The sequence below is a fragment of the Aquarana catesbeiana genome, linkage group LG10 (assembly GCF_042186555.1).
Source record: "Aquarana catesbeiana isolate 2022-GZ linkage group LG10, ASM4218655v1, whole genome shotgun sequence".
In the NCBI taxonomy this organism is placed as follows: Eukaryota; Metazoa; Chordata; class Amphibia; order Anura; family Ranidae; genus Aquarana; species Aquarana catesbeiana.
In genome coordinates, this window is record NC_133333.1 from 160606769 (window position 1) to 160620731 (window position 13963).

The 13963-nt window shown below is 40.9% G+C and overlaps 1 protein-coding gene across 4 annotated transcripts in view; it reads right to left on the reverse strand.

Moving 5' to 3' along the window:
• TNNT1 (troponin T1, slow skeletal type) overlaps window positions 1-13963 on the reverse strand; it is a 78474-nt gene that overhangs the window by 39364 nt on the left and 25147 nt on the right. For 3 of the 4 annotated variants that reach the window (XM_073601303.1, XM_073601300.1, XM_073601302.1), the window contains exons 3-5: window positions 10785-10848; window positions 8450-8566; window positions 5651-5728 (exon numbers count right to left, since the gene is read on the reverse strand). In XM_073601303.1, coding sequence (XP_073457404.1) covers window positions 5651-5728; window positions 8450-8566; window positions 10785-10841 — 252 coding nt within the window. In that variant the 5' untranslated portion in view covers window positions 10842-10848. The remainder of the gene's footprint in view (window positions 1-5650; window positions 5729-8449; window positions 8567-10784; window positions 10849-13963) is intronic. The other variant, XM_073601301.1, reaches the window with a different exon arrangement.

Genomic DNA, 13963 nt, shown 5'->3' on the forward strand with positions numbered 1-13963 from the left:
TTGGTTTTCTAATAAATTTTATCGCCAAAGTCGGGGAGTTGCTATGGGGGCCAAGTATGCCCCCAGTTTGGCCAATTTGTTCATGGCCAAGTGGGAGGAGGATGTCATCTATGCCCACAGGAGTCCCCATCTTATCCTGTGGGCCAGGTATATAGATGACATCCTCCTCCTATGGGATGGCGATGGCCATGAACTTAATGAGTTAATGTCCTCTCTTAATTTGAACGATCGGGGCATTCATCTCAATTTTGAGATGAGTCAGACCCAGATACATTTTTTGGATCTGACTTTGACTATTGAAGGGGGTGTTTTGTCCACATCCACCTTCTTTAAAAACACAGACCGCAATTCCTACATCTCATTGGACAGCTGTCACCATAGGCCTTGGCTCAATTCAATACCTAAGAGTCAATACATGAGATTGCGTAGGAATTGCTCAGATTCAAAAATGTTTCTTACGCAAAGAAACACTCTCACTGGTAGGTTCCTTGAAAAAGGATATACCATGGAGACACTGTTACCTGTGCTTAATGAAGTGAAGGAGATGGACAGGAAACTATTGCTCTGGGATAAATCGCGGATAAACCACTTAGGCCAAGATTTTGGAGTACCCTTCATCACTACCTATTCCCTCCAGCATAAAAAAGTGAAGCAGTTGGTTTCTAAACATTGGCATATCGTCAATAATGATAAGGTTTTGAGTAAAGTTTTGCCATCTAAACCAAAAATAGTATTTAAAGGGGCTCCCTCATTCAGGAATAGAGTGGCCCCCAATATACTAGACGCCCCAGTGAGTAAGACAACTTTTTTGACCAGTTAACAGGTTTCTATAAGTGTAAGAAATGTCGGGTCTGCTCTTTAATTAGTAGCACATATAGGAGAACCCAGACTTTTGTTTCCACAAGCACTGGTAAGACCCAAACTATTACCCCATTTATCACTTGTTCCACCTTTGGTGTGGTTTATTTGTTGCAATGCCCATGTGGCTTGCAATATATTGGGCGGACCAAACGCCCTCTTCAAATTAGGCTCAATGAGCATATTACCAACATTTTGACTGGGTTCAGGAACCATTAGGTTTCTAAACATTATCGTTTAGTGCACAATAGAGACCCCTCCAATACCCTTTTTTTAGGGATTGATAGATACAAACCTCACTGGCGTGGGAGCTCTATAGTGCGTGAAATTTCCAAACTCGAGATGTCTTGGATCCACAGGATTAGAACTTATATGCCCTATGGATTAAATGTCGATGTAGATGTGAATGCCTTCATTGATAATTCCTAACATCTGAGTCACTTTGAGTCCCAACAGAGGTTTCTTTTGGTCCTTTTATTCATTATATCAATGCATCCATTTAATAATGGAATGTACTGATATATACATATATTTTTTCAAATTTTTTTCAAATATTTTTTAAAATATTTTTTCAATATATACTATATATAATATATATATATATATTTCTATATACTCATATAATAATATATTTTTTTTTCTCCATTAAGGAGATATATATAATTTAGTCTCTATAGAGATAGTTAAATAATAAAATTTTTATAGAGATGGGCAATTAATAAAAAATTTTATTTTTATTTTAAATTATTATATTTTATATATTTTTCACATATTTTTTATACAATATATTTTCCACACTGGTTTAATATTCAGTGCTATTAGCCATTTACTATCTGGGGTGATTGGTTTAATTAATTTGTTATATTTCTATTGATCTTCAAATGGGAGAATTGTTTTTCTTACTTTGGCCTCAAAATGGTTAAACATTTTCCCTTCCCCTGTTTAACCACCTCAATACAGGGCACTTACACCCCCTTCCTGCCCAAGCCATTTTTCAGTTTTCAGCGTTGTAGCACTTTGAATGACAATTGCGCGGTCATGTTACACTGCACCCTAATTAAATTTTTATCATTTTTTCCCCACAAATAGAGCTTTCTTTTGGTGGTATTTGATCACCTCTGCAGTTTTTATTTATTGCGCTATAAACAAAAGAAGAGGGACAATTTTGAAAAAACACAATATTTTTTACTTTTTGCTATAATAAATATCCAATTTTTTTTTTTAACAATTTTTTTCCTCAGTTTAGGCCGATATGTATTCTTCTACATATTTTTGGTAAAAAAAAATTGCGATAAGCGTATATTGATTGGTTTGCGCAAAAGTTATAGCGTCTACAAAATAGGGGATAGATTTATAGCATTTTTATTATTTATTTATTTTTTACTAGTAATGGCGGCGATCTGCAATTTTTATTGTGACTGCGATATTGCGGCGGACACATCGGACACTTTTGACACATTTTTGGGACCATTCACATTTATACAGCGATCAATGCTATAAAATTGCATTGATTACTGTGTAAATGTGACTGGCAGGGAAGGGGTTAACACTAGGGGGGCGCTCGAGGGGTTAATGTATGACCTAAGGAGGTGATTCTAACTGTGGGGGGAGGGGACTGACTGGGGGAGGTGACCGATCGCTGTCCCTATGTACAAGGGACACGCCATCGGTCTCCTCTCCTCTCTGACAGGACGTGGATCTGTGTTTACATGCACAGATCCACGCTCCTGCTCTGTTACCCGGCAATCGCGGGTGCCCGGCGGACATCGCGGCCGCCGGGCACGCGCACCGGGTCCCGAGCGACGCGGCGGCGCGCGCGCGCCCCCTAGTGGCTCGGGAAGGCTAGGACGTCATATGACGTCCTCCCAGAACAACAGAAGCCTCGTCCCGCCGTCATATGACGGTGGGCGGTGGCTTAGTGGTTAATGGTAGTTATTGGCTGCGCCCATACTTAAGATGGCGCTTTGAAACTCTCTTCGTGGGACTCAAGGCGAGGCTGTTGTTGTATACATAAAAGGTGGTTGTTCCCCAGTGAAAACGTCACCTTATGACGAAACGCATCAGGGAGGTACATGCTGACATCACCACACTGCCCCACTGAGGAGGACGGGAGTTCGTTTGTTTCCGGCCGGCATTGTTTTTATCTCTTTTGCTTTCAAACCAAGATAACTTTGTAAGTGTTATTCCGTTTTTTAAATAAATGAGTTTATATGGTATCACACTATTTTGCCACTATCCTTTTTTTTGGGATTCCCTAAATACACCATGTGAATCATGGAGCCTTTGACATGTCTGCTCTGATGGATCCATACTGCTCTCTCCATTAAGTTGGTCGCTTCATCTGGCTGATAAGTCATTTTGCTCACTGAAGTCTGACATCTGGTAAGCAGGCTTTCTATACGGTTTCGGTGCACGATCAACCCCTTCACTGATAGGCATTCGGCTGACCGTTATATGATTCACCATTTATTATTTATTATCTGGTAAGCAGGCCCCCCGTGTGGTGCTGGTGTATTCGCTAATTTTCTTCACTGGAAGATGATCCACTTACCCGCATGATTTGCACATAATATTTGTCAGTGATAAAGAGGCCCTCCGTGTGCCATCTGCTGTCTTCAAACACTGGGTGTTTATATGATATTCACTTTTCTCACTATGTGAGTGTCACTCTTTCCTTTATATTATAAGTTTGTTTGTCAGTATTATGCTATGTTGTTGTCATTTTATTTTTTGGGTAATTTTTTGTGGATTCCACGCCAATTCCACGAGTGAATATTGTCATATTCCACTGTGACCATTTTCTTAAAGGCCCAGGCTGGGTTTAAGCCACCTGCTCGATTTGGCTTGCTATCTGATAAGCATGCCATTCATCAGTTGGGACTATAATTTGCTTCATTCAAAACATTGAATATTAATAATCGGACAGTTGAATTGCTTTGGATTTCCTTTCTTGTTTTTTTTGGACTTTTATTAGTTTTATATCACCAAGCAATTTTCTCACAGATTTATTTTTCTCTTCATATCAATTTTTTATTCATTTATCTATTTATTTATCATTTTAAGCTTTTTCAATTTTGCATTTGTTTTTAGTGTCTACCCCACTGATAACCGCTGCTTTATTTTATTGGTTTCTAGCACAGTTTTTTCTTTTTCAGTTTTATGTCGGCTGTTTGATAAAAGTGGTCTCTGCGGCGGATTCACCGCCAGATCACTTTTATCGGTGGCGGGAGAGGGCCCCCCCCCTTCCTGCCACGATCCATTGCCCTCCACCGCTTACTGGAGCCGTCAGCAGCGGCGGAGGCGGTCGCGTCCTGTCACTTGCTGGGTATGGAGACGAGTATGGGAAGATGGCCCCCACCAGTCTCCATACAATTGCTGGGCTCCTAAAGGGCCATTTTTTTTAAATAATTTTTTTAAATGACAATTTTTTTTTTATTATATTTTTTTTATTGCATTTTAGTCTAAATATGAGATCTGAGGTCTTTTTGACCCCAGATTTCATATTAAAGTGGGGTTCCACCCAAAAAACAAAAATACCTGTAAAAATTCTAAAAAACAAAAAACAAAAAAACATTTGGATATTTTTTTTTTTCACTTACCTCTAAATGCCTGTTGCTAGGTGGTCCCTCGTAGTCTGCCTGTTCCTTTGCCTGGGCTGGTGACATCACTTCCCCCCAGGCACAGGAAGGGCTCCGCTCTGCTCCCTCCCTCCTGTCAATCATCTGGGACCCATTACAGGTCCCAGGTGATTGAGCGGCCAAGCACGGCGCGCGGCGCCACTTGCGCATGCGCAGTGGGTGCCAGGCTGTGAAGCCACAGCCCGGCGCCCACAGTTGAAATGCCGGCGCTGACGAGCGGAGGGGGGGGACGAGCGGGGCTTCGATCCCCCGCATCGCTGGACCCAGGGACACGTAAGTATCCAATTAAAAGTCAGCAGCTGCAGTATTTGTAGCTGCTGACTTTTAATTTTTTTTTTTTTTGATGGCCCCCCTGGGTGGAACTCCTCTTTAAGGAGGTCCTGTCATGCTTTTTCTAATACAAGGGATGTTTACATTCCTTGTAATAGGAATAAAAGTGACATTTTACCAAAAAAAAAACCAGTGTAAAAATAAAAAATAAAAGGTAAAATAAATAAGAAAAAAAAAAATTTTTAAACACACCCCGTCCCGACGAGCTCGCGTGCAGAAGGGAACGCATAAGTGAGTAGCGCCCGCATATGAAAACGGTGTTCAAACCACACATGTGAGGTATCGCCGCAATCGGAAGAGCAAGAGCAATAAATCTAGCCCTAGACCTCCTCTGTAATTTAAAACATGCAACCTGTAGAATTTTTTAAACATCACCTATGGCGATGTTTAAGGGTAAAAGTTTGTCGCCATTCCACGAGTGGGCGCAATTTTGAAGCGTGACATGTTGGGTATCAATTTACTCGGCGTAACATTATCTTTCACAATATGAAAACAAATTGGGCTAACTTTACTGTTGCCATTTTTTTAATTCAAAAAAGTGTATTTTTTCAAAAAAAAGTGCGCTTGTAAGACCGCTGCGCAAATATGGTGTGACAAAAAGTATTGCAATGACTGCCATTGTATTCTCTAGGGTGTTAGAAAAAAAATGTTTAATGTTTGGGGGTTCTAGGTACTTTTCTAGCAAAAAAAACTGTTTTTAACTTGTAAACAACAAATCTCAGAAAGAGGCTCAGTCCTTAAGGGGTTAATACTTCATTATTTGAAATAACTCATAATTAAATACTAATCCTTACAATTGTGTATATTGTTATAATTTTGCTTACCGCCATTCTGGCTTGCCTCTCCCGCTCTTTTTCAGTTCTAAACCGTTGTTGTTCAGCGCGTTCAGCCCTGCGATGTTCCTAAGTCAAATAGTCACATAGTTAAGCTAAAAAAAACAACTGTTCATCAAAAAAGTGAGAAACCCTACCACCACAGTTAATCTAGAGCAGGGGTGTCAAACTAAATTTCATTGTGGGCATCAGCATTATGGTTGCCCTCAAAGGGTAGGTTGTATTTGTAAGACTACATACATTTATCCTGGGCTTTTTTTTTCTTAGAATAGGCGCAGGAACTCAACCAGACATCCCCCCCCAACAACAACAAATGGTGGGTGTGGCCAAATTGCACTTCTAGTGGGAGGATGCTAAAGGAGCAATAAATACCAGGAGTGCGTAATGTGTGGAGTTCAGGAATGCACTATGTACAGAGTTCAGGGGTGCGCTATGTAGAGAGTGCAGAATTCAGGGATGTGCTATGTACATAGTGCATAGTTCAGGAGTGTGCTATGTACCAATCTCAGGATTCAGGGGTGCACCATATACAGGGGGCAGAGTTCAGGAGTGCGTTATGTACAGAGAGCAGAGGTTAGGAGTGCACTATGTACAGAGTGCAGAGTTCAGGGGTGTGCTATGTACCATTCGCAGGATTCAGGGGTGCGCTATGTACAGAGTGCAGAGTTCAGGAGTACAATGTGTAACAGTGGAGGGTTGAGGAGTGTCCTACCTACAGACTGCAGAGTTTAGGGGCATGTTATGCACAGTGTGCAGGGTTCTGGCTGACAAAAAAGCCCTGGGTGTGAAGGCCACATGAAATGGCCTAGCGGGCTGGATTCAGATTGCGGGCCTTGTGTTTGACACATGTGATCTAGTGGAAGCAATGAGAATTACAAAGTGTGATCAATTTGCTCCAATACAGAAAAAGCTTTCTTTCTGATCCTCTTGGGTGATTGGATAAATGCATGGGTTAGTGCTTATATTTTGTGAATTTAGAAACACATGCTGTTTTTTTTTAAGGGGGGAGCCGCGCAGCCTCACAGCTGTCAAATTGGGAGTAGCAACTGTGACCATCCAGCCATTGCCTCTCAGTTGACATGAATGGAACTGCCTGCACGGGGATGCATGGAATACCCAGTCCTTGCACAGGCATGCGTTACATTATGCCTGTGTGAATGACACCTTAATATGCAGTATGTATTACCACACATTACTTTAGTGTAAAATGTTGTATAAATTACTAGGTGAAGATTTTGACCCCTTTTGTAAAAACAGATATTACATTTGCCTTGTGCCATTTGGTACCAAGCTGGTCAGTAAGAAGTCTCTAAAATTAGAAACAATGTTCCCCAAGTATTATACTGTATATATAGATAATGCTTTGTGTAAAGTGGGGTTCCCATTTAAAAAAAAAAATAAATAAAAGTCAGCAGCTACAAATACTGCAGCTGCTGACTTTTAATCGGACACTTACCTGTCCCAGGGTCCAGTGATGCGGGGGATCGAAGCCCCGCTCGTCCCCCCCTCCGCTCGGCGGCGGCATTTTAACTGTGGGTGCCTGGCTGTGGCTTCACAGCCGGGCACCCACTACGCATGCGCGAGCAGCACCGCGCGCCATTACTGGCCCCACAATCATCTGGGACCAGTCACATGTCCCAGATGATTGACAAGAGGAAGGGTGGAGAGGCGATCTCCCTTCCTGCACCGAGGGAAGTGACGTCAGGAGCCCAGGCACCGAAGGAGGCAGACTACAATGGACCCCCTAGCAACAGGCATTTAGAGGTGAGTAAAAAAAAAATTTTTTCTCCAAATGTTTTTTTTTTTTATTTTTTTTAAGCACATTACTTATTTTTTTTTTTGGGGGGGGGGGGGGGGTGGAACTCCACTTTAAGCTTGTAAAGGACCCACCCAACTACAACACCTATTGGACACAGACCTAAGACTGACCCTGACCCATGAGGACTGGTAGGGAATTTGGTCCAACGTGGCTAAATGCTCCTTCAAAATCCAAGTCTGTAAAACTGTAACAGGATGGGTAATCAGCCAAATGAGTAACTGTAACTTTCAGTTCACTAAAGAGGTGCACATTTAGAAGCAATAACGCAAAACAGGGTCAGAATGCATACACTGCAGAATAAAGCAAAACAGATTATGAATGCTACACAAACATGGACTCTTAATGTGTGGCTGCATAGCATTGTCTCTATAAGACTGTAGAGCAGCAGGGGCCAGATGTGGCCCTGGGCTAGCCTTTATCCAGCCCTTGTGACACTACTCCATCCATTGACACTAATGATGGGGCATAATTCCTTCTGCTGACACCAACAATGGGGCACTATTCCTCCCACTGACACAATCAAAAGGGCACAATTCCTCCCATTGACACCATATACTGATACCATCCACATGAGAATTTTGGATGGCAGACTTATACAGAGGTGGATCTCCTTGTATTCCTCAAACTCAGAAAACACATTTTGCAAGTTTGATTGATGTGATTGCACATCCAAAGGTGAGCATTATCTACAATCTACTGATACTGTTAGAGGCTCCCCTGTTTTTTTGTTTATTCACAGCTTCTAAAAGAAATCAAAAGGCAGGAGGAGGTTTGGCATTGATAACCCTAGTACTGTATGTAAAATCCCACACACTAGAAGGTGGTTTGGTGAACAAAAGTTTTGGATTGTCACTCTACACTGTGGTGGTGCATGAAGGGAGATTCCAGTTCTTCGGAGGGTACAGATTATGCAACACAATGCTGTGAGTACTTTAATTAATGTGGTGCAAAGTAGTATTAACTATACATACTATTCTGTCTTTTAATCCAATCAATTCTTCCTCCTCCTTTTTGCGCTGCTCAAAATGGACGTCAATCAATGTCTGAAGTTCTAAAAGATCTTTTTCCATGCGCTTCCTATGGATGTCCTGTTGATAAAGAAACATAACATTATCATGTGAAATTCTTCTCCATGCAAAGAGGGAAAGTTGTAATTATGATCTCCCCTTCCACATGCTGTGATATTGCATATCTTGATATGTGCTAACATTATTGGCCATTAAAAATGTATTTTTTAACATTGCGGAGTAGAGGTGATATATTTTTGGATTTGCCAAAAATATTAAAATGCACTAATACAGCCTAAGTGTACTCAAAATAAAAAACACAGTTTTGTATTAATAAAGAATTGCCACCAAAAATCAGTGCAAGGGACATGACTTATTAATAATTCATGGGGTCCCCTGTGCTGCTGGCTCCTTGTTTCCTTGAAATTCTTCTCCATTGACCCAACCCCTGCCACCATAATCTTCCGGTGGGAGGTTAATAGAACTGAGGGAGCTGTCATTTGCACTTATCAAGAGTGCCTGACAATGCCTGCCCTTATGCCCAGCTCCTCCATTCATAGCAGCCAGTACTATAGCTTCTATAAATGAAACACGATCTATGAATGGAGGAGATGGACCTTGCAATCATCAGCTTGTCCTCCATTCATAGGTCCTGTTGGCCTCACTTAGCAAGGTACGTGGCAATCTGCATAGAGGCAGTTTAAAGGCCTAAATCTTTCTAAAAATGATTTTTTAGATAGCCAATGGCCTGGAACAAATATGCCAGACTGATTTATATACTTGTTTTAGGTCAGTGACTCAGAAAGTGCAGAAATTGAAGGCAACGCTTTAACATAGCAGCCAGGTAAATTATATTTTCAGAAGAAGTTTAGCAATGCTGCACTTTACACGTGATCAGCACTTTCCCACTGCTTTTTTAAAGGGTTTGAATGACCTATATTGGGTTTTATTGAACAATGTGCTCACAAAAACAAAATAGAAACCTTTTTCTAACTAGTCAAGACAATAGTAAACTGTCAAAAGCAGAAATCCATTTTGCTTCTATGGATATTGCACACAATAAAAATTAAAGGCAGTGTAAGCTTTTTAAATGTTTATGTGGTTTTAACTAGGTACCATATTAGTATAGTCATATTCCCTGTGCCAGTTGTTTGCCTTCCCTTGTAATGATGGGTTCATAGTTGTGACTTCCCCTTTGTCCATGTATTCATTCACCTAGCTCAATACAGTTCACTAAAAGGACAAGTAACTTCTTGTTCCAGGTCATGCAATATCCAATTCATGTCTTGCCATTTCATCTGTGTTGCATCAAAAATGTGGGAGTGCTAATGAGATGAAACAATTCTCTTTCAGCACTGTGATCTCTCTGTGAATGCTCTGCCTTTTATGTCAACTCGAATTACTGCATCTGCACCAGTGCTAGACTGAGAAACCCAGGGATTGTGGGATATATAATTTCTTTACAGGAAGTGTCAGTTCTTAGACTAAAGACAGAGGTCATGCACTACCTGTGTAGTGCCATGCCAAATGTTTGAACACAAACAGAACATCTGACATCAGAATGTGAATATTTACTTTACTACAAGCTGTGCAGAAAGAGCAACACATGACACCATGAAACTACATGATCAGAAAATGGAGCTCTGCTAGATCACTTCATGCTGCCTCATTTTAGGTATAGCTATGTAAAACATTAAAAATAAGTGCCTATACTGTTTAAAATCCAGTAATACACTAGGGTTGATTTACTAAAACTGGGGAGTGCAAAATCTGGTGCAGCTGTGTTTGGTAGCCAATCAGCTTCTAACTTCAGGTTGTTCAGTTAAGCTTTCACAAACAAACCTGGAAGCAAATTGGTTTCTCTGCAGAGCTGCACCACATATTGAACTCTCCAATTCTAGTAAATCAACCTCAGCGTCTCACTCTACTCTGCACATGCTCAGTTGCTCTCTATTTTTTGGCACTGTTCTTAAGATTTACTGCTTCTCAGGGGCTCTGGGCTTCAGCAAAATGGCAGCCTCCGGAAAGAAGAATCAGGAACAATGCTGGAAGCAATTTACAGCACACACTCATTTTGGTAGCATAATAATTAATGTGGGATGTATGTTCCTTGCTAAAGAACATTATTTTTGAATAAGTTGAATCCATGGCTGTTTTATAAAGAAAAATGGTAATTACACTGAGAAAGATAAGTAGGTAGCCTTTTATTTACAGGTATGTGCTTGCCTTAGAACATTTTCCCATGTCACAGGGTCTCATTGAATCAAAAAAATGAAAGCCTTCATAAAGGATTACTTACATCAAAGTCAACTCGTTCTCCCTCTGGGATTTTTGGGGGGGCAAGCTGTGGCATCATTGGCCTGCTGGTTAAAATAAACAATAATTTTATAATGGGAAATCATTTTAATTTACAATGTTTAGGTTCTTAAAGTGAATTTTGATTTGTTAGAAATGCAAAAGGAAAAGTGCTTTTAAAGAAAATCAGTAAATAAGAAGGATATGCCTAAGAATGGTATACACAGAATCTGGTGCAGCTGTGCTTAGTAACCAATCAGCTTCTAACTTCAGCTTGTTCAAATAAGCTTTGATAGTAAAACCTGGAAGCTGTTTGGTTACTATGCACAGCTACATCAGATTATGTGTGCACCAGTTTTAGCAAATCCCACCATGACTTATTTTGATATACAGTAGTTTTACTTTATTACTGAGGCCTGATTTTGCGGTCAGAGGCCAGTAAGGCTCCATTCACACTAGCGCGTTTTTTGATGCATTTTGCATTTTGCAGAAATGCACGGGAATTTTTTAACATGGGTTCCTATGGAACATGTTCACATCAATGCTTTTTTGTTTCTCTGCATTTTTGGAAAGGGTCGGGGACTTTTTTTCATGCAAAAAGCAGCATTTTGCATGTAATGGATTTCAATGGACAAGCATCAAAAACGCAAGTGCAGCGTTTTTGCAGCGTTTTTGATGCGTTTTTGATGCGTTTTTGCCGTCTTTTTTTTGTTTTTTTTTTTAATTTTTTTTAAATTTTTTCTTAGACTGTAAAAAAAAACTGTAAAAAAAAAAAAAAAAAAAAACGCAAAACGCAAATCGCGGCAAAATCGCGGCAAAAACGCTGCTCAAAAACGTGGCAAGCATGAAAAAAAAACCTCCAAAAACGCTCAAAAGCAACATGCATAGGTGTGAATCCAGCCTAAGGCTGGATTCACACCTATGCAGTTTTAGTGCTTTTTGCATTTTGCAGATTTGCACTACAGAATGTGTTCCATAGGAAACCATGTTAAATGGACTGTAGTGCAAATCTGCAAAATGCAAAAAGCACTAAAACTGCACAGGTGTGAATCCAGCCTTAGAGCCCATTCACACAGAGACGACTTGTCAGGCGACCTAGTCGCCTGACAAGTCGCCTCCCATTCTGTGCTATGGAACCATTCTAAGGGGAGCGACGCAAGTCGCTCCGACTTAGAAAAAGGTTCCTGTACGACTTCGGGGACGACTTGGGGCGACTTGCATAGACTTCTATACAGAAGTCGTTTTGCAAGTCGCCCGGGCAGTGGTTTGCAGGTCGCCTCGCTGAGGCGACCTGCAAGTCGTGTTGCCCCTGTGTGAATGGGGTCTTAGGGGACTCTCATTGTTCAAGGGAATGGCAGTTGCTGGGGCTCAGCTGTGTAAGAAGGAAACAATATAAAACTACAAGCAAAACACAAACACAAACGTGATGTTTATGGCTTATTATGGTTTCTGCAATTGTTTTGGTGTATTTGCTGTTGGACAGGAATTTTACTTTTAAATGGATTAATGGTTCCCTTCAAAAATGGTCTCTAGTTATCTACGTCATAACTGTACTTTGTATAATTTTATTGAATATCCCAGACAGACCACTGACAACTTCTCTACAGGAGACTTCTTGTCTCGCTGTTTCAATGTCACGCCATATTCTGCATACCACTTACTAATATGCCAACCCTTTATCAGTCTGACACCTGGCAGAGCTTTTGACCTAATGTCTGCTTCTTCTCACTCACTGTTCTATATATTCCTCACTATCACTTTAGAAGGGTGCCATTTTATAAATTCTTTTTAACCACCTCAGCCTTGGAAAAATTTATGGGCATTCATGACCAGGCCATTGTTTGCGATACGGCACTGCTTTACTTTACTGACAATTGCGCGGTTGTACGACGTTGTAACCAAACAAAATTGATGTCCATTTTTTCCCCACAAATAGAGCTTTCTTTTGGTTGTATTTGATCACCTTTGTGTTTTCTTTTTTTTTTTTTTTGGTGCTATAAACAAAAAAAGAGCAACAATTTAAAAAAACAAACAAACAATATTTTTTACTTTCTGCTATAAAACATATCCAATAAAAATTTGTAAAAAATCAAATTTCTTCATCAATTTAGGCCAATTCGTATTCTGCTACATATTTTTGGTAAAAAAAAAATCCCAATAAGTGTATATTGATTGGTTTGCGCAAAAGTTATCACGCCTACAAACTAGTAATAGCGACGATCAGTGAGTTTTAGTGGGACTGCGACATTGCAACGGACCAATTGGACACTAAGTGACACTTTTTGGGGACTAGTGACACCAATACAGTGATCAGTGCTAAAAAAATGCACTGACACTATATAAATGACAATGGCAGGGAAGGGGTTAACATCAGGGGCAATCAAAGGGTTAAATGTGTTCCCTGTGTGTGCTTTCTAACTGTGTGGGGGATGCTGACACTAGACAAAGAGAGAGATCGGTGTTCCTGATTAGAAGGAATCACAAATCTCTTTTCCTCTGTGACAAAACAATGGTCTGCCTTGTTTACATAGGCAGTCCGCCGTTCTGTCATTCTCCCGAAAGATTGCGGGTTGCCGGTGGCGGCTGCCCCAGACCAGGAAGTGTGCAACCGAGCCTCCCTGCCGCAATATATGTGCGGTGGGTGGTCCGGAAGTAGTTAAAGTGTAACTAAAGGAAAAATATTTTCCTGGTGCCTATCCATGGCAGCATACGTATGATAGTAGCCCCGCCTACTTCCTCCCACAGGACCAGTGCATAACTATAAAAAGTTAACACCCACACAACAGCCCATTCCCTTTTTTGTCCTCATGGAACTCCCAGCCAGTGTGAAGAAAAGAAACCCTTACCTGCCACCTTTGGTGGTTTACCGCTCAGGTTCGGCATCTCTCCTGTAAGCGCAGTCCCTGACCTTGGGATGCTAAATGCTCTGATAAGGCAGGGAGCCCCTTCTGTGGATCTTTTGGGGTGAAAAATTGGGTGCTAACTAGCCCCACATAAAGCAGTGCAGCCAGGGCTTTTTTCCTCGGAAGAGATGTCCGTGTCTGGAGCCTGCCTTCCAGAATGGAGGGGATCCATTGAATTGTGACACTGCATTTTCAAGATAAAGTATGTTTTCTCAGTTTTTGGAGTTTTGGAATGGCCTCATAAGTTGTGTGTTACAGATGGGCTGCAGCTGCACCGTGT